The 23,345-nt window shown below is 38.7% G+C and overlaps 1 protein-coding gene across 1 annotated transcript in view; it reads left to right on the plus strand.

Moving 5' to 3' along the window:
• Utp20 (UTP20 small subunit processome component) overlaps positions 1–23,345 on the plus strand; it is a 100,201-nt gene that overhangs the window by 30,536 nt on the left and 46,320 nt on the right. The window contains exons 20-27 of the mRNA XM_069991163.1: positions 2,579–2,658; positions 2,851–3,094; positions 5,934–6,122; positions 9,212–9,302; positions 11,037–11,122; positions 11,672–11,797; positions 16,196–16,362; positions 18,689–18,897. Of these exons, the coding sequence (XP_069847264.1) occupies positions 2,579–2,658; positions 2,851–3,094; positions 5,934–6,122; positions 9,212–9,302; positions 11,037–11,122; positions 11,672–11,797; positions 16,196–16,362; positions 18,689–18,897 (1,192 nt within the window). The remainder of the gene's footprint in view (positions 1–2,578; positions 2,659–2,850; positions 3,095–5,933; positions 6,123–9,211; positions 9,303–11,036; positions 11,123–11,671; positions 11,798–16,195; positions 16,363–18,688; positions 18,898–23,345) is intronic.

Below are 23,345 nucleotides of genomic sequence, written 5' to 3' on the forward strand. Positions count from 1 at the left end.
ACCAGTCCTCTACCACTTGGTCCATAGCCCCAGCTTTTTTTTTGTGGTTAATTCGAGATGAGTCTCACAGACTTTCCTGCTGGGAACCATGATCCTCATATCTCTGCCTCCTGCATAGCTAGGATTACAGGGATGAGCCACCAGTACCCACCTGTTGCTTTTGCTTTCTGTCGGATTGGAAATATGTCTTGTGTGGCCTTTAAAAATACTGAGTATCAGTTCTGTTTGTCAGAAGTAAAGTAAACATCCATTTCCATTTTATAACCTTTTCCTGCCATTCAAACCATCAAACCAGTATGGTAAAAACAGGTGCCTTCTAGCATCAACTTTATTTTTTCTTGTGCCTTCAGAAGACAGGAAGAATCTAGCATGTACATTTTCAGTGGCCTATTGTCAAAACTATTGGGGCTTCATTTTTTGACACAACATGTTGCTAGGATGCGGGCTTTGAACTCATGGTCTTCCTGACTTGTCTACCAGGTGTTAAACATGTTGTTCATTTACAGCGTGCCTTTAATGGTTGTCCATAGTGGCTGGGCTGCCTTCCTGTTGGGCACATCTTTAAGTTTGGAAATTTGTTAAAGCATAAACATATAATTTATGCCTAGTTAAGGTTTATGCAGTTTTAAAGGATTAATGACAAAAATATAAAAAATTTTATAATATTGTTGCTCAGATACCAAGCTATGCAAACACAATGTAATTCACCTCATGTTTCCTTGTTAAGTTCTAAAGTGTATTTTTCATGTTAAATGAATGTTTATTTTGCCTCTGTCATAATAAGTGTATTTGAGTGCCACTTTCTTTTGCTACCTGAGTAGCTGGGATTACAAGTGCCCACCACCACCATGTTCAGCTTATTGGTTGAGGTGAGATCTCACTAAAAATGTTTTTGCTATTTTTGCTAATGTATTGGTCTGTAACTGTGATCTTCCTGATCTCTGCCTCCTGAGTAGCTGGAATTTAAGGTGTGAGCCCCATATCTGGTCCTCTCCTTTGTTTTTTTTTTTTTTTTTTTTTTTGGTTGTTATTGTTGCTGGTCCAGGAGCTTGAACTCAAAGCCTGGCACTGAGCTTTTGTTTGTGACCTTTTGTGCTCAAGGCTAGTACTCTACCACTTGAGCCTCAGCTCTACTTCTGGCTTTTTGGTGATAAATTGGTGATAAGAATCTCAACAGAGCAGGGTGCCAGTGGCTCATGCCTGTAATCCTGACTATTCAGGAGGCTGAGATCTGATTGTGGTTCAAAGCCACCCCTGGGAGGAAAGTTTGTGAGACTCTTATGTCCAATTAATCACAGAAAAAGCTGGAAGTGGTGCTGTAGCTTAAGTGTTAGAGTGCTAGTCTTGAGCCTTGAGCAAAAGGAGCTTAGGGACAGTGCAGGCTCAGGTTGAAGGCCCAGGACCAGCAAAAAAAAAAGTCTCACAGACTTTCCTGCCTGGGCTGGCTTTGAACTGTGATCCATAGCTCTCAACCTTCTGAGTAGCTAGGATTATAAGTGTGAGCTACTAACATCCAACTTACTTACAGTTTTAAAAAGATACTTTAGTTATGAAAATGTTATAATGAAACTCATTATTTTGTATAGTTAACATGCAAATAATTTGTTTTAAGGCTGGGCACTAGTGGCTCACTTAGGTTGCGGAAATTTGGAAGTTCAATCCCGGCCCAGGCAAAAGTTTGCAAAACCCCATCTCAGTCAATACCTGTATATAGTTATGTGTGCCTGTCATCTTAGCTACTTGGCAGGCTGAGATCAGTAGGATTTCAGTTTCAGCCTATACCCAAAAAGTTAGTGAGACCCTTATCTCAAGAAAGAAGGCTGAAGGGGCTGGGAAGTTGGCTCAGTGGTAGAGCGCTTGCCTTGCATGCCTGAGGCCCTGAGTTCGATTTCTCAGCACCACATAAGCAAAAAGAAAAACTTCAAGAAAGAAGGCTGAGGGCTGGGAAGGTGGCTCAGTGGTAGAGCGCTTGCCTTGCATGCATGAGGCCCTGAGTTCGATTCCTCAGCACCACATAAGCAAAAAGAAAAAAGCCGGAAGTGGCACTGTGGCTCAAGTGGTAGAGCGCTAGCCTTGAGCTGAAGAGCTGAGGGACAGTGCCCAGGTCCAGAGTTCAAGCCCCACGACCGGACAAAAAAATAAATAAATAAATAAAATAAAGAAAGAAGGCTGAATGTATTTTTGTTTACCTGTTATCCCAGCATAAAATAGGAGGATTGAGGTCCGTGTTGGCCTGGACAAAAAGTGATCTTAATTCAAAAACAGAGTATAAAAGGCCAAAGTTGCATCTCAAGCAGTAGAGCTCTGCCTGGTGAGCTTTAAGCCCTGAAGTTTGTTTTAATATAATTGTATTGCTATTATTAAGGTGTTGTACAGAAGGGTTATCATTTCCTAAGTCAGGTAGTAAGTACATTTCTTTTGCGACAGTGTCATTCCTCCTTAGCCTTGAGTTTTTAAAAATACCCTTTAGTCTTTTATGATTATAAAAATAATTTGTGCAGGCATTGAGGGCTAACCATTAGCATTTTTAATTATACCCTTTTGCCCTATCCCCTTATTTTGTGACCTTTTCTCCTAGTTCTCATGCCCATGAAATGGAAAATAAGCAGTTTTGGAAAGTCTACTATGAACATCTAGATAAAGCAGCTACACATGCTGGTATGTAAGGATAGGGCTGGGAGGGAAAGAGAATGTGTCAGTGTTTAATTTTTACTACTTAACTGTGTGAAATCAGGAAACAATGGGGAGATGTATTACCCTTGATAACTTTGCAGTGTGGCTTGTTTTCCTTGTGGTATTAGAAATGTCCGCTGTCTGGTAATGGTGATGACTTTTTTTTCCCTCTTGCAGAGAAAGAACTGCAAAAGGATATGGGAGATGAGGAGAAGTCCATTGGAGATGAAAGCTGGGAGCAGACCCAGGAAGGGGATGTTGGAGCTCTTTACCAGCAGCAGTTAATATTGAAAACTGACTGTCGGGAAAGATTGGACCATACCAACTTTCGATTTTTGCTTTGGCGAGCTCTGGCAAAATTTCCAGAGAGAGTAGAACCACGGTCCAGGGAGCTTTCCCCGCTCTTCTTGAGATTTATCAAGTACGTATCCTCTTCTAGGAATAAGTTCCTCCTGGGGTATGAGGAGGGGGAGGTTAGAACTATTAACCTCCCACAATAGCTGAGTTCTTTATATGTTTTCAAATCAATGCTATGTCTACAAAAGCAATGGCTATGTTCGGTAACAACTAACTAAACTAGTTCTATATCAATCAAAACACAAATGGTGCTAATAAAAATATACCAGGTCACCTAGGATGAACGTCTATATAGAGTTTGACTAATGTCTTCTTGTTCATTGTTTTACTGCCTGTATGTGACTGGAAGATATTTTTTTAGTAACCCAACTACAACTACTATTTTGAGCCTTTGGATATTTTTCTTTAATGCTAAGGAATGTGCTCAAAGAATAATAGCAGCTTTATGGAGCATTGACTGGTATACTATGTAAGAGTCTACTTTAAAACTAAAATGAGCCAGACATTGGTGGTTCATGCCTGTAATCCTAGCTACCCAGGAGGCTGAGATCTAAGGATCGTGGTTCAAACGCAATCTGGCACAAAAGTCTGTGAGATTCTTATCTCCAGTTAACCAGCAAAAAGCCAGAAGTAGAGGGTAGAGGGGTGGCCTAAGTGGTAGAGTGCCAACCCTAAGAAAAAAAAAAAAAACTAAGGGACAGTACCCAGGCCTTGAATTCAATTCTTAGCGCATCTCACATGCATGCACGCACGCATGCACGCATGCACCCACCCACTCACCTCATTTCCCAGGGCTGAGATGTAGTTCAATGGCAAAATGCTTGTCTAGCAAGTACAAAGTCCTAGGTTTAGTCCCCAGTACCAAAAAGGAAAAGACAAAAAAAAAAAAAAGAGCAGTTTAAAAAGATATATTTCCAAGATGATTAGTGGTGATAAGCACTTTTTCATATACTTTTTGTCTGTATTTGAGGAATGTCTATTTAGGTCTATTGGCTTTTTTTTTTTTTTTTTTTTTGGGTCCGGTCGTGGGCCTGCACTCTGGGCCTGGGCGCTGTCCCTCAGCTCTTCAGCTCAAGGCTAGCACTCTACCAGTTGAGCCACAGCGCCACTTCCGGCTTTTTTCTTTTTGCTTATATAGTGCTGAGGAATCAAATCCAGGGCCTCATGGATGCAAGGCAAGCGCTCTACCACTGAGCCACCTTCCCAGCCCCAATGGCTTTTTTTTTTTTTTTTTTTTTTTGACAGTTCTGGGGCTTGTGAACTCAAGGCCTGGGTGCTGTCCCTCAGGGGTTTTTTTGCTCAAGGCTAGCACTCGACCACTTGAGCCACAGAACCACTTCTAGCTTTTTCTGTGTATGTAGTACAGAGGAATGGAACCCAGAGCTTCATGCATACTAGGCAAGTACTTTACCACTGAGCCACATTCCCAGCCCAACTATTGACTATTTTTGTTTTTGAGGGGTCCGGTCATGGGGCCTGAACTCTGGGCCTGGGCACTGTCCCTCAGCTGTTCAACTCAAGGCTAGTGCTCTATTACTTAAGCCACAGCACCACTTCCGGCTTTTTTTTCTGCCTAGGTGGTGCTGAGGAATTGAACCCAGGGCCTCATGCATGCAAGACAAGCTCTTTACCACTGAGTCACCTTCCCATCTCCCATTGGCTATTTTTAAATCACATTTTCTTCGTTTTGTTTTCTGTTGAGTTATTTTAGTTTCTCATATATGCTGGATATTAATCCCATCCCCTCCCATCCGATGTATACTTTGCCAACACTTACTTCCATCCTGTACGTTGTCTCTTCACTCTGTTGATGGTTTCCTTTGATATACTGGAGGGTTTTAGTTTTATGTAATCTCATTTGTCTCTTTCTGCGTTTGTTTCCTGTTGAGGAGGTCTTGGAAAAAAAATGAAATTCTTGCCCATTCCAATGTCCTGAGCATTTTTCTTATGCTGTCATTTTCTACTTTGATCTAGTAATTTGAGTTTTACTTATACATCTGGAGTCCGTGTTCTGTTGACTTTTCTAAATCATGGAAGATAGGAGGCTCATTTCAGTCTCTCCATGTAGATATCTGATTTTTGTAGCACCATTTATTGGAAAGACTGTCCTTTCTCCAGTATGTTCTTAGCACCTTTGTTGAAAAGTCAGTTGGCCATAGATGTGTGGGTTTACTTGAAGGGTCTTCTCCTTTGGTCTGTGTGTCTGACTTTATACCAGCACCGTGTTGTAGATCATAACTGTGTAGTATGTTTTAAAGTTAGGTAGTATAATGCCTCCAGCTTTGCTATTTGAAAGGACAGTACTTTTTTTGAAAGAACACTTTCAAGAGAAAAATGCATCTGGAATAACAGGATGGCATGGTCCTAATACTTTTAACAATATTAAATAATCCATCTGGCCGGGTGGCAGTGGCTCATGCCTGTAATCCTAGATACTGAGGAGGCTGAGTTCTGAGAATTGCAGTTTAAAGCCAGCCCAGGCAGGAAAGTCCGTGAGACTCTTATCTCCAGTTAATCACCAGAAAACTGGAAGTGGCACTTTGGCTCAAGTGGTAGAGCACTAGCCTTGAGCTGAAGAGCTTAGGGACAGAGCCCAGGCCCAAAGCTCAAGCTCCACGATTGGCAAACAACAACAACAACAACAATAATAATGTCACCTCTCTCTACTTGTGGTGCTAGAGACAAGATAAATTTCAGTTCAATCTGAAATGAGCTGTCTTCTGCAGTCAGTAATTGACTTGGCCATGTAGGACTCAATAAAAAAGAGTATTTGTGTAAGAAGTTTGACTGAGGTATAGTGTCCCTTCTCTGTGTGATTCTGATCCCTCTCTCACAAATAGAATTAGGATCTTTCCACTTAGCATGCACTCCTCATCTCTGTCCTTGTCCTATTCCTGCTATAGCAATGAGTATTATCCAGCAGATCTGCAAGTTGCTCCAACCCAGGATCTTCGGAGAAAAGGCAGAGGGATGACAGCAGAAGAAACTGAAGAGGAACCTTCTGCAGGGAATGATGAGGAGTTGGAGGAGGAAGAGGAGGAGTCTCCAGAAGAACCCTCACAAAAGAAGAGGACAAGAAGAGCTGCAGCAAAGTGAGTTCACTATTGTCAACTGACCACAGGTCCATAGTTGCAGGAGCAAGAGAAGATACCTTGGCCTCAATGAGAAATAGCCTTACACAAGATGAACTGTTGATAATTATTTACATAAGTACTGCATCTGCCTGGAGTTTTCTTTAACAACCCAAACAAAGCTGTCAAATGTTCTGAGTTTGCTATTTTGGCCCCTGGACATGAGAACTGGTCCGAAGGTGACGTGACACTTAACAAAGAGACAGCAGATCCAGGATTGTGCAAGTTTATTGGGCTCCACTTGGGCCATGCATCAGTCAGTAACTCCCCATTAACTTGCCTTCATCAATCCTAGTTCTGTCTGCCTCTTTTTTCAGCCTCATGGCCTCTTAGACCAGTTCTCACACACTGAGCCTGGGTTGTTTTGGGAATGATTGTTTGCTCCATTGTTTTGAGTGCCTTTTGCTAAGTACTGGCTTCAATAAAGAGTTGTGCACAGCATCTGCAATGTACGACTTGTAGTCAAAGGCTTGGTGAAATATTTTATATGCGAATATTTTTGAAGCAGTTATGGAAGCCCACTAAAGAATCATTTGCTTCTACACAAAGACCCAGGGAGGCCTTTTCTGAAAGGAAAAGGACACATTTGCCAGTCTTGAACAAGGAAGGACTTACCACCTGATGGAAATGGTGTACAAAGCCTGGGGCCTGGAAAGGTCTTAGCCCAGCTGCCTGTAACAACTACTCTGCCTCTGTCTTTTATTGGTTAGGCACAAAAAGTAAGAATTGGAAGAACCTTTGAGGTAGCTCCTTTTTATCATAGCTCCATTGAAAGATTGTATTGGAGCTCAAGGTACTGCATATTCTCTGACCTTTGCTGTCTTCTTTCACAGCATTGGGTCATTACAGTTGTGTGCCAGGGGAACACATAGTGGAATAGCTCTTCTCTTACAAATAAGCATGTCAGCACTATACCTTGGACTTACTTCCTACTGGTTACTTTTTTCTCATGCTTTTGTACCTTCTCATTCTCTTGGTTATTCATTTACTTATGTTATTAAAGACCTAAAAAAAAAAAAAACTGATCATGTTTTTACTAGCTGTTCCACCTAACTTGAAGATTGCCTAAATTAAGGTCTCTGAGGTCCACTAAATAGGTAATAGTCTCTTCTTTTAAAACTTAGATGTCATTTGTTGACTATTTCAACATAAAACAACTGTTGATTCATCCATTCTGCACCTGTACCAAGTGCCTTTTGCTAAGTGTTGCACTTCAGTAATTAATTGTGCACAGGGTCTGCAAAGTAGGGGTTGCAGTCAAAAGCCTGGCACAATATTTTATTGCTGAAATATGTGTAAAGAACTACTTGTTTCTACCTCAAAGGTGCAGGGAAGCCTTTATGCAAGGGAGATAAGAGTTTGCTGGTCTTGGACAGTGGAGGACTCATTTACCAACTAATGGAAATAGCGTCCAAAGCCCAGGGCCTGGAAAGGTCATGGCCAAGCTACTGTAACTAGTTCTCTGCCTCTCACAGCTCTGAACATTCTGTTCCCTACTACGTTAAAACAAAGGTTGCTGTTTTCTCCTGGAGTATATCTTGAGGTATTTTCATCAGCATAATACCTAGAAAAAAGGATAGCCCTAGTTATGTGTTTGTTGAAACAGTGAATAAGCCATTTATCCAGTCATCCCTCTGGCTTTTTCGCCCCTAGACCTTTGCACACGTTCTTTTTAAAGTGATAGTTCTCTTACTTGATTTCAGACTTTTGTAATAGATGTTCATACTTCTATCATGGAACCACTCAATTGCCATGGGCATTTTTTAAAAAAATAGCTCTTCCATGAAATAAATTCTTAAAGAGGACTAGGTCTTAGTCTTTCCTCTGTAGTCACACCTAAAATGGCCATTAGATACCGTCATTGCAAAAATGAATGAATTGATAATCACATTCTTAGTGTCATATAGGCCAAATTTATGATGCTTCATGAAACAGCCCTTTAGAAGTTATTTTTTGAGAGCTGAGAATTTGGCTTATTTTTAGAGTACTTGTCTAGCATGCATGAAGCCCTGGGTTTGATTCCTCAGTACCATATAAGCAGAAAAAGCCAGAAGTAGCGTTGTGGCGTAAGTGGTAGAATACTAGCCTTGAGCAAAAGAAAAGAAGTTCAGAGACAGTGACTAGGCCCGGAATTCAACCCTAGGACTGGCAAAAGAAAAAAAGTTATTTTTTGAAAACATTCAAGTCAGCTCTTGTTCTCTTTGATTCTTCAAGTCCATGTGACCCATCAAGTGCTTCTAAATATTAGAGAAAGGAGTAGATATTTCAATAGAAAATTTAAAAATTTACAATCTAGAGAATTCATGATTTCTGGCTTATTTTCTCTATGCTAATTAATAGGATTTTCACGGTTTTGCCTTACTTGGCTCAGAGCTGGAGAGATACCACAATTTTCACTCTGATTTAATCCTCACAAAAAACCCAGGAAGTTCTGTCTTTATAAAAATACAGAAACTGAGCTTCTAGCACATTAAATAGCTTTTTCTAATCCCTAAATGTAGCTTGTTTCCTGCTTCTCCCCACCTTTCTTCACTTATGTTCAGATTGGCAAATAAAACTTATTGAAATTTTAGACTTGTTTATTCTGATTTTTTTTTCCTTAAGTTTCTAATATATCTAACATGATACCCAGAAAGGAAAGAGTGCTCTCAAAGCAGTTGTAAATTCTGCAGGAGTTTGTGTGTGGACTAGGAAGTTGAGCAAGTTAATGCAGACAGTCTTCTCTGTCTGTTTAAGTGGGTGATGTCATCTGCTCTGGGCACTCCTGTCTTTGTGTTTGACTTTCAACCACAGAACATAATTGTTTCTTTTTCCTTCATGGGAAATAAGAGCCATTGTTGCCTCACCTTGGACCTCTTTTTCCTAATGTAAATATCTATGTTATATGAAAGAAAGAAAGGAAAGGAGGGAGGATAAAATCTGTATAATTGAACAGTGAATTTATTTGTAGTATTTGAAGCACTTGTCATAGAGTAAAATTGTGGGTAATAACATTCTGATAAAATAATCTCTAGTCTTTAATTCTGCAATACTCATTTTGTTTTGTTTAGGCAATTAATTGCTCATTTGCAAGTTTTCTCTAAATTTTCAAACCCACGGTCGTTATATCTGGAATCCAAATTATATGAGTTATATCTTCAGGTAAGTAAATTAATTTTTTTTAGTGGGGGGTCCTGGTCGTGGGTCCTGAACTCTGAGCCTGGGTGCTGTCCCTCAGCTCTTTAGCTCAAGGCTAGCGCTCTACCACTTGAGCCACAGCGCCATTTCTGGCTTTTTTCTTTTTGCTTATGTGGTGCCGAGGAATCGAACCCAGGGCCTTAGGCATGCAAGGCAAGCACTCTACCACTGAGCCACCTTCCCAGCCCAAGTAAATTAATTTTTGATTTAATAGTTTTTCTAAACTTTTCTTTATCACTATCCTAACCAAAGTAACTTTCAGATTTTTAACAGTTATTTGTTGAACAAGACCCATGTCTGCATTTTAAATACTATTTTTCTGAGTTTATAGATACTGTGATTTTCTGTTACCGTAAGAACCTTTTTTGTTGTTGGTGGTGGTTGTGGGGCTTGAACTCAGGGCTTGGGTTCTGTCCCTTGAGCTCTTTCACTCAAGGTTAGCACTGTACCATTTGAGCCACAGCTCCACTTCTGGTTTTCTAGTGGTTAATTGGAGATAAGAGTCTTGGGGACTCTTGGGGCAGAAAAGTCCTGGGCTGGCTTTGAACCATGGTCCTCAGATCTCAGCCTCCTGAGTAGCTAGGATTACAGGCATGAGCCACTGAGACCCAACTTAAGAAACCATTTTGAATTATACTAATTTAGTTGATTTTAACACTTTTTGGGTGACTGATTGTTGCCTAGCCGTATTAAAACTGAGACTAGTAAAACATGAATTGCATTATACAGTACTAGCTTTTGGGAGAAATCATAGGAGTTGTACAAAAGACAAGTAGGCCCTTTTCCCTTCTAGTTAGTTTAGCTTCCATAGAAAGCTAGGATTTTAGGATCTGTTTATTGAGTGAAAACAGATCTTTGATATAATCCTAGTGAATTTCAGGAAATATTGCAGAAAAATGTACTGTCAGCAGAGGAAGGACTGGATCTCATTCTACTTTTTATTAGATGTGTTTTAGATGAAACTTAATCATTTCACCAGAATTTACTTGTGTTCTTCCCATTCACATAGGCCTTGTTTATGATGCTAGAGCTTAAGAGTCTGTTGTCATAAGAAAGAAAATACCTGAATTTATGAATCAGAGAAGCCCTGAATTCAAGTTCTTTTTCCTGGCATTGTATAGATTGTTATTACCTGTATGTAAGTTTTCCTTATCATGAGATCGGCACATGATGGTTTAAATCTAGAGTCATATGGAGAATTGAAACCAAAATTTCATTTTCTTTTCTAAAAAGAAAAAAAGGGACAGAGGTCTTACTATGTAAAGGACAGGCATGTGTCATCATATGCTGCTCATTTCCATTTTTTTGGTAGATCATTCTGTTCATCCTTTTTTTTTTTTTTTTTTGGTCCAGTCATGGGGCCTGAACTCTGGGCCTGGGCACTGTCCCTCAGCTCTTCAGCTCAAGACTAGCACTCTACCACTTGAGCCACAGCACCACTTCTGGCTTTTTTCTTTTTGCTTATGTGGTGCTGAGCAATCGAACCTAGGGCCTTATGCATGCAAGGCAAGCGCTCTATCACTGAGCCACTTTCCCAGCCCTCTTGTTCATCCTTTAACTCTATATTAGGCTGTGTCAGCAGTCAGCTCTACATGTAGAAATTTACATTTTAGAGAATTTAACTCAGATTGACGTTAGTAAATTTCTATCCTATGATGTGTCACTCTATTAATTGATTCTATAAACTGTCATTCCTAGTTATTGCTACACCAAGATCAAACAGTACAAAAAATAGCCTTGGATTGCATAATGACATATAGACATCCTCATATCCTCCCTTACAGGTAAGTTACCTAAAGCTAAAGGAATGTTTTATTTTGGGAGAAAGAATTAGTTTGCAAGTTCTCTGCCAATTGATCCACATCTGGAGTTCCTTGTAACTTTGTTATATAGAAGTCCCTCTAAAATGGTACCTTGAAGACCTGAAATTTTTTCTTCTAAGGTAATCATAGTGCTATTTACAGATACAAAATTAAAAGTGGATGTGTATTTTTTGATAGTTGTTCTCAATTGAAAATGTAGGAAAAAATGTTGTGAAAGTTACATAATTAATCATCATTTCTTAGGGAATCATAACTACTAAAAACTAAAGAAGCTTGTGTTTTCAAGTTCTTATAAACAACTAAGTTATAGATTAAATTCAATCCCTTCTAATTTATTTTACCTTTCGAAAATTGATAGTATTTTTGAGGGTTCTCCATTATGGCTTTTAGCCACATGTGAACTATTTACTATGTTATTTTAGTTGTACTTATTTTCTGCATATATTACTCTTGCCTTTTTAAAAAGCACTATGGACCTGAATGCTGGTTTGTTCTGATTCTGTTTTAAAGGGAGAACTTACAAAGGCTGCTTGAAGACAGAAGCTTTAAAGAAGAGATAGTGCATTTCAGCATTTCAGAAGATAATTCTGTGGTGAAAACAGCCCACAGAGCAGATTTATTTCCAATTCTGATGAGGTATTTAAGCTGTTTAAAAAGTATTGTTTTTGGGCGCTGGTGGCTCACGCCTGTAATCCTAGCTACTCAGGAGGCTGAGATCTGAAGGATCACGGTTCAAAGCCAGCCCGGGTAGGAAAGACCATGAGACTCCTATCTCCAATAAACCACCAGAAAACCGGAAGTGGCGCTGTAGCTCAAGTTGTAGAGCGCTCGCCTTGAGCTGAAGAGCTGAGGACAGCGCCCAGACCCAGAGTTCAAGCCCCACGACCGACAAAAAAAAAAAAAAAGAAAAAGAAAAAAAAGTATTGTTTTTGCTTTGTTTTGATTTTTTATAAAAGTTAATCACAAACATAATTGTGCATATTGTATTAGTATTATGGTTCGTTCTTTTCAGTAGTTGTAATGAACTATATCATTTTGTGTTTTCTTTTGATTGTTCTTTGTCTTCCCCCCCCCCCCCCCCCCCCCCCGGGTCGTGGGGCTTGACCTCTGGACCTGGGTGCTGTCTCTGAGCTCTTCAGCTCAAAGCTAGCATTCTACCACTTGAGCCACAGTGCCACTTCCTGTTTTCTGGTGGTTAATTGGAGATTAGAGTCTTATGGACTTTCTTGCCTGGGCTGGCTTTGAACCACTATCCTCAGATCTCAGCCGCCTGGCTAGGATTACAGGCATCAGCCACTGGCACCTGGCTTGCTCTTTTGACTGTTTTTTTTTTGGGGGGGGGGGGGATCAAATTGTAATTTAGAAAACTTTCTTCCTAACACGAAAGAAGGTCTTAACCGTAATATTATTTTAACAATACTAATACTACAACTTAAAAATGAAGTAACACAAAGATGATCTATAAATAATGCAAAGATTATATATAATGATGAAAGGAAAAAATGAAGCTCTTCCATAATGGGAGTTGGAAAGCTGGTGTAAATATAACAGATCTTTGCTTGTTATCTAGCCTGGGACTGCTTAGTGCCTTCTCTAAGTGAATCAACTCTTCTAGATTCATTGAGTTTCCTTTCCCTTTATAATAGGGACTAAATCAGATGGGCTCTGGCTCCTCAGACTGCTCTGATCGCCTAATTCTGGTTTATATCATTTATAGTCAGCATTAAGATGTGGACATATTTGAATGAATACTTGAATATATAAAATTATTTATTATGTATACTTACATATTACATATAATGTGAAAAGACTATAAAGTAGATGTTGCCTCATTTAAACACTTAAGAGAATATTCACTACTAACTTTGTCAAAACAGTTATAAATCATAACAATACAAATGCCATAGTTTAAAAATCTCTGAAAGGCCAAACCAAGTGGCCCATAAAGTCCAGAGTAGATAAAAGTAAGCCACAAAAGGCTATCTGAATGTGTATACTTGAACAGTTTTAGAGATAAGAAACAGATGTTATGAAATATTTTACGATCTTTTCTCTTAGATCATAATATATTTTAAAATATGATTATACATAATGTAGATTGGCTGTAATTTATCTATATAAGCCTCCTTGGTTGATTATTTTGCCTACCTATTGTTACTTCGATTTTCCAAAATAGGTAATTTTATGTTAAATATTTGGGAATGTATTTGTGTGGGTGCTATCCCTAAACTCTTACGTTTTTTTTGTTTTTGTTTTTTAAATTAATCTAATAGAAGAATTGACTGTGTGAAGTCAAAGAAGTAGTGTTTAGCTTTTGCCTTGCTATTGGATTTAAGAGTAACATAAAAGCAGTTGTTTTTAAAATCTGCTCTTTCTTGGGGAGGTCCTCAAGACACCTTCAGAAAGTCCATGAGTCCACAAACTGTAGATTACTAACACTTTTTTTTTTTTTTTTTTTTGCCAGTCTTGGGGCTTGAACTCAGTGTGGGAACTGTCCCTGAGCTTTTTTTGCTCAAGGCTAGCACTCTACCACTTGAGCCACACTGCCACTTCTGGCTTTTTCTGTTTATGTGGTACTAGGGAATCAAACCCAGGGCTTCATGCATGATAGGCAAGCACTCTACCACTAAGCCACATTCCTACCCCAGACATTATCTTTTTCATTCTGTTTATATTTATGCTGGTGATGCAAAAACAATGCTAGGTAGAGCTCCAGGTAACTTAGCAAAAATCAGGGCAGTTGTTCAATGCCATATAATTGGAGTTTTTGTTTTTTTTTTAAAGAAAGAAATAGTTCCAGTAGATGCTCTTGGTTCATGCCTGAGGCCCTGGGTTCAATTCCTCCGCACCACATAAGCAAAAAGAAAAAAGCAGAAGTGGCGCTGTGGCTCAAGTGGTAGAGCCCTAGCCTTGAGCTGAAGAGCTGAGGAACAGTGCCCAGGCCCAGAGTTCAGGCCCCACGACCAGACCCCAAAAAAAAGAACAGCCCTGTGTGGATGAGTACAGCTGTCCAAGATGTTTTTGTCACAGAACACCATTTGTGTGTGAAAGGATGGCTCGTGGCCTGGTGTTTTTCACTTTTCATAGTGGAGTGTTTCACAGGCATTTTCTTGACCATGAAAGTGAGCTTGTCACTTCAAGGAGAACAAATTATAGCCTCTGTGTCTAGTTACCAAATTCTAGTTAAAGTAAAATTTAGGATTTGTGAAAGCTTTTATCTGTTCCCATAAAACATGGTAGTTTCCCAGTAACTTGTGAGTAAGGCCCAAGGGCAAACTCCACTACCACCAAAAAAACCACCACCAACAACGTTTTTGGTGAGGTAGTTGAATACTGATAATAAACAAAGTTTATAAGCCTCTTGCTGATCAGCATTTGATATTTCAGGATTATTTTTGGTGGTATTAGGGTTTAAACTTCTAGTTTTATTCTTTACTGTCTTTTTTTTTTTTTTTGCCAGTCCTAAGCTTGAACTCAGGGCCTTGGCTCTGCCCCTGATCCTCTTTGTGCTCAAGGCTAGTGCTCTACCACTTGAGTCACAAAGCCACTTCTGGCTTTTTCTGAGTAGTTTATTGGAGATAAAGGTCTCACATACTTTCCTGCTGGGCTGACTTTGAATCATGATCCTCATATCTCAGCCTCCTGAGCAGCTAGGATTACAGGCATGGCCCTCCAGTGCCCAGCTTTTCACTTTTTTTTTAACTTCTATATTTTTGTTTTTAGTTTGATTAGACTTTCATTTGACTTGGCCAGTTGTGCTTGCTGGGGAGGTGTGCCATAACCCAGCCCCAGCATCTGAGTTATATGACCCAGTGTACCAATGCTTTCCAAGTAACTGACATGGTACAGCATCAATGTGAGGAAGAGAGAGCAAGACAGATTTCAGTCTTAACAGTGTAATAGAGTTTACAAAGATTGTTGTTAAGAGTTTTGGATTCTACATTGCAGACAGCTATGAGTTTTTCATTAAAATATTAGTTATGTCAATATGTAGTAAGTTCATAATTGCTATTTTAAGGCTATATATCTTTTTTTGCTGTAGTAAGATTTGAACTCAGAGCCTCACATATGTTAGGCAGGTGCTCTACCACTTGAGCCACTCCGCTAGTCAATATAATTGTTCTCTTAAGTGAATTTATAAATTTTTTTTCAATTTTAATTTCTAATACAGCTAAAAGATCAAGAGTTCAAGGCAAGCTTGGGTTTTATAGCAAGACCCTCCCTCAAAGGAAACAAAAAATAAAAATCATCATGTTTTGCCAGTCTTTGTACATATATGGTATTTCAGGCACCAGGAGGCAGAAGCCACAGAGTTCAAGTTTGAGGCAAGCCTCAACTGCATAGCAAGAGTGTGTCACAAGGGGAGGAAAAAAACTATGTAAAATTTTAGTACTAAGTAAGTCTAACATGTTAAAAATTAGATTCCTTTATTGGGTAATTTAGAATTTTATCAGTAATGCATTTGAATTTTACTAGAATGTTTGTTAATCATGTACTAAAATGACCAATCATTTTTATTTACTGTGAGTCATTGGTTTTAATACATTTCATTAACTCTTCTTTGTTGCATTTCCTGCAACAATTGGTATTTGATTTCATTGTAAATTCACTTGTAAAACTATACGAGCACCATGGTTCCCAGTGATTATTGATCTACTCATGTTTATTTGTTCTTAGTTCTGTTTGCCTGTTTAACATGTGGCTTTCTCTGCCCAGTTGTCTAATTGAAATCTCTGATTTCCTTGTTTTCTTTTAGTTTTATTCTTCACTTCCTTTTAACTTCTGTGCTTTTGCTTTTAGTTTGATTAGACTTCCATTTGACCTGCCAATTGCATTGCTTCTTTTCTCACACACAAAGAAACATTTTCTTGCCGTTGTCTACTATTTTCTTTCTTCTAAGTATGTGTTCAATACCTAATTTCTCTTTTTAGTTTTCCTTGTTTTGAGCCTTTAAGTCTGTTGAGTTGAAATGGATTTAAACAACTAGATATATTTTTAGAATTAAAGTGCAACCAATGTTCTTTTGACTTTTAGAATTTTGTATGGAAGAATGAAGAATAAGACTGGTAATAAAACACAAGGGAAATCTGCTTCAGGCACACGCATGGCCATTGTTCTGCGGTTCTTGGCAGGGACCCAACCCGAGGAGGTCCAGATATTCTTAGACCTGCTGTCTGAACCTGTGAAGCACTTCAAGAATGGTAGCTACCAACTTCTTTCCACTCCATGCAGTATGCATCTAATGTATGGGGCTGGATTCCCGATACCAGCTGCCACCTACACAATGTACTACACACGAACTGTCTGTGGCTGGATTCCCCATATGTCCCAGAACGTTAGAAGTCATTTCAGTGTTATGTTATTCCTACCACCCTCAGTGATGGTCTTTTGGCTGAAGTGCAGTTCATGTTAAAGTTTGAATTAGTTGATCTCACATTTGTGTCTAGGGATTATTAGCAATCTTCTGTCATAAGCTCTTGATTAGAAAATATATGTTTTGTTATTATTGTACAAGGGGCCATTTTTCAAATTAACTGAAAATTAACTGTGTACTGTTCTAAGAAATTGAAGTTCTACTCTAAAGTTAATCTGTCTTGCCATTTATTCATTCATCTATTGAGTTAGAATTTGTTGAAAATCTCCTAAACCAGATACTTTGATAATTGGAACCTAAAATGTGGGTATTTATCATCTCTATCCTCAACCTCACAGTTGAGAAGTGGCTCGAGTAGTGATGCTCTGTGCTGTGTTCTCTGGGATGCAGGGTCAGCAAGTCATGTGCTTGATTCCTTGATTGTCTCTATTATACAAATGAGGAAACTGGGTTTAGAATGTTAGTGGATGGTGGTAGAATTGGAATTTGAACCCAGTCTTTTCTGATTGCCCCCCCCAAAATACTTTGTTCCAGTCCCACAATTGCTTTGCCTTAGCTACACTTAGAATTTATATGTTGGGGGCTGGGAAGGTGGCTCAGTGGTAGAGCGCTTGCCTTGCATACCTGAGGCCCTGGGTTCGATTCCTCAGCACCACATAAGCAGAAAAAAAAAAGCCGGAAGTGGCGCTGTGGCTCAAGTGGTAGAGCGCTAGCCTAGCCTTGAGCTGAAGAGCTGAAGGACAGCTCCCAGGCCCAGAGTTTAGGCCCCACGACCAGACACCCCCCCCCCCAAAAAAAAAAGAATTTATTTGCTGGGTAGTTTTGTGGTTGTTTATTTTGTATTTTTTGTATGCTTTTAGATGAGCCATTAAATAGGTTTTCATTCAGAATAGTTTCCTTAGGTAAAAGGTTGTGAAGGCACAAGTTTTTACTGTTGATAGCCCCATTGTAAAAGGGTAGATATAAACGATTGTGTCATAAGCAGACCATTTGAATTCATGGATCACTAAGTTTATAATCTGCATTTCAGATGGTTTATGTAAAGCTTAAATAATCTGAAACCAATATTGTATCAACTGTTTATGAGGGATATTGTCTTATTTATTAACCAGGGACTACAAGAGAAATGGAACATTTGATTCTTAGCCTTTAAGGAGCTTATAAGGCAGTTTTTATGCATCTGCTGGACTGAGCATAGCTCAGTGAAAGCTAAACATAAGTAAAATGTATTTCAGCTTGGTATAGTGGCACGCATCTGTAATGCCAGCTACCTAGAATGGCACAGACAGGAGGATTGAAGTTTGAGTAAAGTTGAATAAAGTTTTGAATAAAAATAAAAAAATAAAATAAAAATTGAATAAAGTTTTGAAAACAAGCTGGACATGGTAGTACATGTCATTAATTCTAGCTACTCTGAAGGGGATGTAGAAAGGCCATAGTTAGTTCAAAGCCAACCCAAGCAAAGTTAGTGTGAGACTATCTGAAAAACAAACTAAAAGCAAATGGATTGGGGTGTGGCTCAACTGTTATAGTATTTGGGCATGAGACCTTGAGTTCAAGTCCCAGTACTACATAAATGAATGAATGAATGATGAATGAATAATTCTTAATAACTCATATTCTCAGAAATAGTATTTTGGAAGAAAAAAATGAATGAATAGAAATTCAATTTAGAGACTTAGTTCTGTGATTTTTTTAATCCTCCTTTATTTAGTTTTCTCATCTGTAAAGAAGAAATATTAAAATCTGATTAAATTAATTGAATATGTAGTAAGAATCAAAAGGAGCTAATATATGACAAGTGTATTGTTGCCTATAAAACATAATAGCAATAGAAAATGTATTATTTAAGGAAATGGAAGCCATAGTTATAAATACTTTTTTTTTCCTTTCAGTTGGTTGTAGGGCTTGAACTCAGGGCCTGGGCACTGTCTCTGAGCTTCTTTGTGCTCAAGGCTGGCATTCTACCATGTGAGCCACACAGTGTCACTTCTAGGTTTTGAGTGATTAATTGGTGATAACACGGGGACTTTTCTGCTGGGGCTGTCTTCAAACTGCAATCCTCAGATCTTCTGAGTAGCTAGGGTTACAGACCGGAGCTATCAGTTCCTGGCCAGCAATACTTTCATATTAACCTTTCCCTCTATTACTAGGAGAGTGCCATTCTGCAGTCACTCAAGCTGTAGAAGATTTGGATTTGTCTAAAGTTCTTCCTTTGGGTCGTCAGCATGGCATCTTAAATAGTCTGGGAATCGTGTTGAAGAACATTAGTCATCTGATCAGTGCATACTTACCAAAGATTCTGCAGATAATACTCTGTATGACCGCCACTGTATCACACATCCTTGACCAACGAGAAAAGGTGAGACATTCACAGTAAATGCTCTCTCCCTAGTCTTCTGGTCTACTTGAGAATTGAGTTGGAAGTTTACTTACTCGAATGCCTCTAGGTTAAATCTCCTGCTTATATAATCCCTTAAAAATGTATCTGTGAAACATTCTTCTATATAATGGATATGTTCATTTTATAAATATATATGACTAAAAAACGTAAATTGCCTCAAGTGTATATTTCCAAAGGATATAAAATAGCTAGTGGTAGGGTATTCTCAGAAATTAAATTAGTGGGGGCTGGGAAGGTGGCTCAGTGGTAGAGTGCTTGCCTTGCATGCATGAGGCCCTGGGTTTGATTCCCCAGCACCACCTAAGCAAAAAGAAAAAAAGCCGGAAGTGTGCTGTGGCTCAAGTGGTAGAGCGCTAGCCTTGAGCTGAAGAGCTGAGGGACAGCACCCAGGCCCAGAGTTCAAGCTCCACGACCAGACCCCCCCCCCCCCAAAAAAAAAAAAAAGGAAAAAAAAATTAAGTTAGTGGTGCTGGTGCTGGTGCTGGCGTTTCTTTGCTCTTTAATTCCAAGAGCTTTGAGATTTGTAGGCTTATTTCAGCTATCATTTCTCCATGATGTTGGAAAATGAAATGAACATTGTTACCATCATTCTTGTTATTTTGAAACAGAGTTTCTTGGAACTATAATTTAAGAATTTAAATATTTAAGAATTAAATACTGACCTACAGTCAGGGCACTATTTCTCATAGGTAAGCAACAAGACTGGACAACTCAGCTGGCTGCTAAGAGGTGCTGTTTTCTGAATTGTGTTCAGAACATGCTTGTGTTCTGTTGAAGTAAGTATGTGGACAGAAGTGAATGCCCTCTTTGGAATACAGACTATACATGATGTCTTCATAGTCTGAAGGCTTCTAGGAAAATGAGAGTAGCAGTAAAGATTTATTCAGATTTTGACTCTCAGTGAATGACAAATAAGTACAATTTTTTTTTTTTTTTTGGGTCCGGTCGTGGGGCCTGAACTCTGGGCCTGGGTGCTGTCCCTCAGCTCTTCAGCTCAAGGCTAGTGCTCTACCACTTGAGCCACAGCACCACTTCCGGCTTTTTTCTTTTTGCTTATGTGGTGCTGAGGAATCGAACCCAGGGCCTCATGCATGCAAGGCAAGCGCTCTACCACTGAACCACCTTCCCAGCCCCAAATAAGTACAATTTTAAACTGGCTAAAATTCATTTCATTTGATTAATGAATATTCCCAGTGAACTGCCTCTCATGATAAGTGAAAATTGATGGCCAAAACTTTAGGCTGCTTTTGAGGTGTACAGATGGATATAAATCTGCTTTTCATGAAATAACTAACCAGTGAAGACTCGCTGAGGTAGGAATATTCCAGTGTGTTCTAAGAAGAGTCAAGGGGGAGATGGCTCGAGTACAGTGAACACAAAACAGATTATGTAGAACCTCATAGGTTACCGAAAGGGTGTGCATTTTCTTCTAAGTGTGAGAATGTACTTTGCCTCCTGGAAGACTGCTGAAAGACTTGAAGTACATAAAGACTGAGAGGTGTTTTAAAAATGCCATTTTGATTGCTTTGGGCTCTGAAAGATTAAAAGGTGAGGCCAAAAAGAAGTCTTAGAGGAGAAAAAAAAAAATCTTTCTCTGGATTATATGGGAGATTACAGGCCAAAGAATCACGTGAGAGTTTGTTTATGCCTGATAGCCAGTAAATGTGATAGTCTAATAATAATGTTAAATTATGAAAGTTGAGGTTTTGTAAAACCTGTATAAGTCCTTTGGAATTTTTATTAACTTGGAAGAAGTTACTCAGTAATGTGCCTTGCTTCTAGGTCAACAATCAGTAACTTAGAGGATCATTTATGCAATTTCACAGTTCATTAGTTAGTGAGGTGTTAAGCTTGTTCACAGATATGATCTTGCTTTTTTTTTTCCTTTTTTCCTTTTCTTCTTCTTTTTTTAAAAATAAATTCAAGTAATTTTTTAAAGCATCATAATGAATCCACAGTAATTGTGCTTGATTGAGACAAGGTTCTACATCTGAGTGTTTGAAATCAGTTACACATTTGCTTTTTGGTATCTTTCATATTCTTCAGGGTATTGACTGACATTGAACTGTGTTAGTGCTTTTGTAGGGTTTTATAAGCAGTGGAATAACTTATATATATATACCCAGACACACTAATTTCTAGAAATTGAAATCTAATTCATTTTCAGGTTCAACCATTGTGGAATAAACAGAAATCAGTAGGACATGCGGAAGGGTTGGGAGGTATGACTTGAAGTCATATTTGCTAACATTGTTTTGTTATTTGCTCCAGTGGATACAATACCATGTTTTCGTTTTGTTTTGTTTTGTTTTGTTTTGTCTGCTGGTCCTAGTGCTCAAACTCTGATCTTAGGTGCTTTCCCTGAGCTCCATTTTGCTCAAGGATAACATGCTACCAAATGGAGCCACATCTCCACTTCTGGTTTTTTCTGTGATTAATTGGAGATAAGAATCTCACAGACTTTCCTACCCTGGGCTGGCTTTGAACCATGATCCTCAGATCTCAGCCTCCTGTGTAGCTACGATTACCAATGCCTGACTAATCCCATGGTTTTGTTTTGTTTTGTTTTGTTTTTTTGGGTCCGGTCGTGGGGCCTGAACTCTGGGCCTGGGCACTGTCCCTCAACTCTTCCTAGCGCTCTACCACTTGAGCCACAGCACCACTTCCGGCTTTTTTCTTTTTGCTTATGTGGTGCTGAGGAATCGAACCCAGGGCCTCAGGAATGCAAGGCAAGCACTCTACCACTGAGCCACCTTCCCAGCCCTCCCATGGTTTTTATCTCTTACAAAACATGATTCAAAAGATAATGAAAATACTACCATTAGAATTTAATTGGATTAGCATGACTTGTACTTCCCAGCCCTCCCATGGTTTTTGAATGATAATTTTTATCTCTTACAAAACATGATTCAAAAGATAATGAAAATACTACCATTAGAATTTAATTGGATTAGCATGACTTGTAACTATATCATATTCATGGTTTTTGCTTGTCATTTCCTCTGCCTATAACTTGCATAATGAGACAATTATCTAAAAGCAGATAGTGTGTGAAATATCGATTCCTCAGGCTTGTTCAGCAAATTAAGGGCAGTGTGTTCATATTCACTTCAATTTAGAATGTTTTGTATTCAAATACCTCTTTTGATTAGAGTATCAGTTTCATGATAAGTAACATTCTATTCATTTTATTCATGGTGTCTTGTAAGTACTTGAAATTTAGTATTTGTGAGTAGCTGTTACTACCAAAGATCATATGTAAAAATAGTTATTTATATATCCTGTGCTCATCCAGTATATTTAATCAAATGAAGAAAGCAATCAGAGGTTAATTCTTCCCATTTGTTTGATTTTTATAACATTCTGTGTTTGGAAGAGATCTCTCTAAAGACTTTATCCCTCATCCCCTGACCTAAACTTCTTCATTCTTTAATCTCTATGGAAATACTGCCTCTTCATAGTTTTGCTGTCCTTTCCAATTTTATGGAATTTCTCACCAATTATCTTTGCATTTTCTCTTTTGTTAAATAGGGTATTTGCATTCAGTAAGACTTTAAGTTGAGGATCAGGACGAGGACTGTGATGCTATTGGTGGAGACTCCATAATTCATTCCACCTTGAACCTGACCAAATTGTCTCTGTGTTTATGGTTTTATGTCTCATAGGGAAGGAGATTACAAGAGAAATAGCAGTATCTGTTGCTTTTTTAAAAAAAAAATTGCTATTGATTCAGACCTACTGCAGTTTTTGTGCTCTAAAAAACAAATCTTTTTTTTTCAAAATCGCCTTTTTCTGTTAGTATATATGTTGCTTCCCATGTTACATTAGTCTCCCCTTCTCTTATTACACCAAGTATTTATTATATGCAAAGACCACAAATTCTTTACTTGCCTCCGGAATAGAATAATTTAAAACTATTAAAAATGTAAAAGATAAAATAATAAATCTACATATGAAAATAATAGGAAAATTTACTTTGATTTGCTATAAAGGCTTAATTTTTATTTTTCCTATTCAGAAGGCGTTTTTTTAGTCCCCCCAAAACCTGTTTTGATAAGAATGCTGTGTTCATAGGAAGAAGTGATTATTCTAAGAACAACTAATATTATTTTACTTTTGAAGTTGATATGAATCAAGGCCAGTAAATTTGATCGCATGATTTCTAGTTAGATTCAACATCTGAGCCTGAGTGCCTCTCTGAGAGTGAGGGACGAGAGAGAGAGTGCATTTTTTTAAAAATAGAAGATCTTGGGCTGGGAAGGTGGCTCAGTGGTAGAGCGCTTGCCTTGCATGCTTGAGGCCCTGGGTTCGATTCCTCAGCACCACATAAGCAAAAAGAAAAAAGCCGAGAGTGGCGCTGTGGCTCAAGTGGTAGAGCGCTAGCCTTGAGCTGAAGAGCTGAGGGA

The sequence above is a fragment of the Dipodomys merriami genome, unplaced genomic scaffold, assembly GCF_024711535.1.
Source record: "Dipodomys merriami isolate MVZ:Mamm:240054 unplaced genomic scaffold, mDipMer1.0.p SCAF_10, whole genome shotgun sequence".
NCBI lineage: Eukaryota > Metazoa > Chordata > Mammalia > Rodentia > Heteromyidae > Dipodomys > Dipodomys merriami.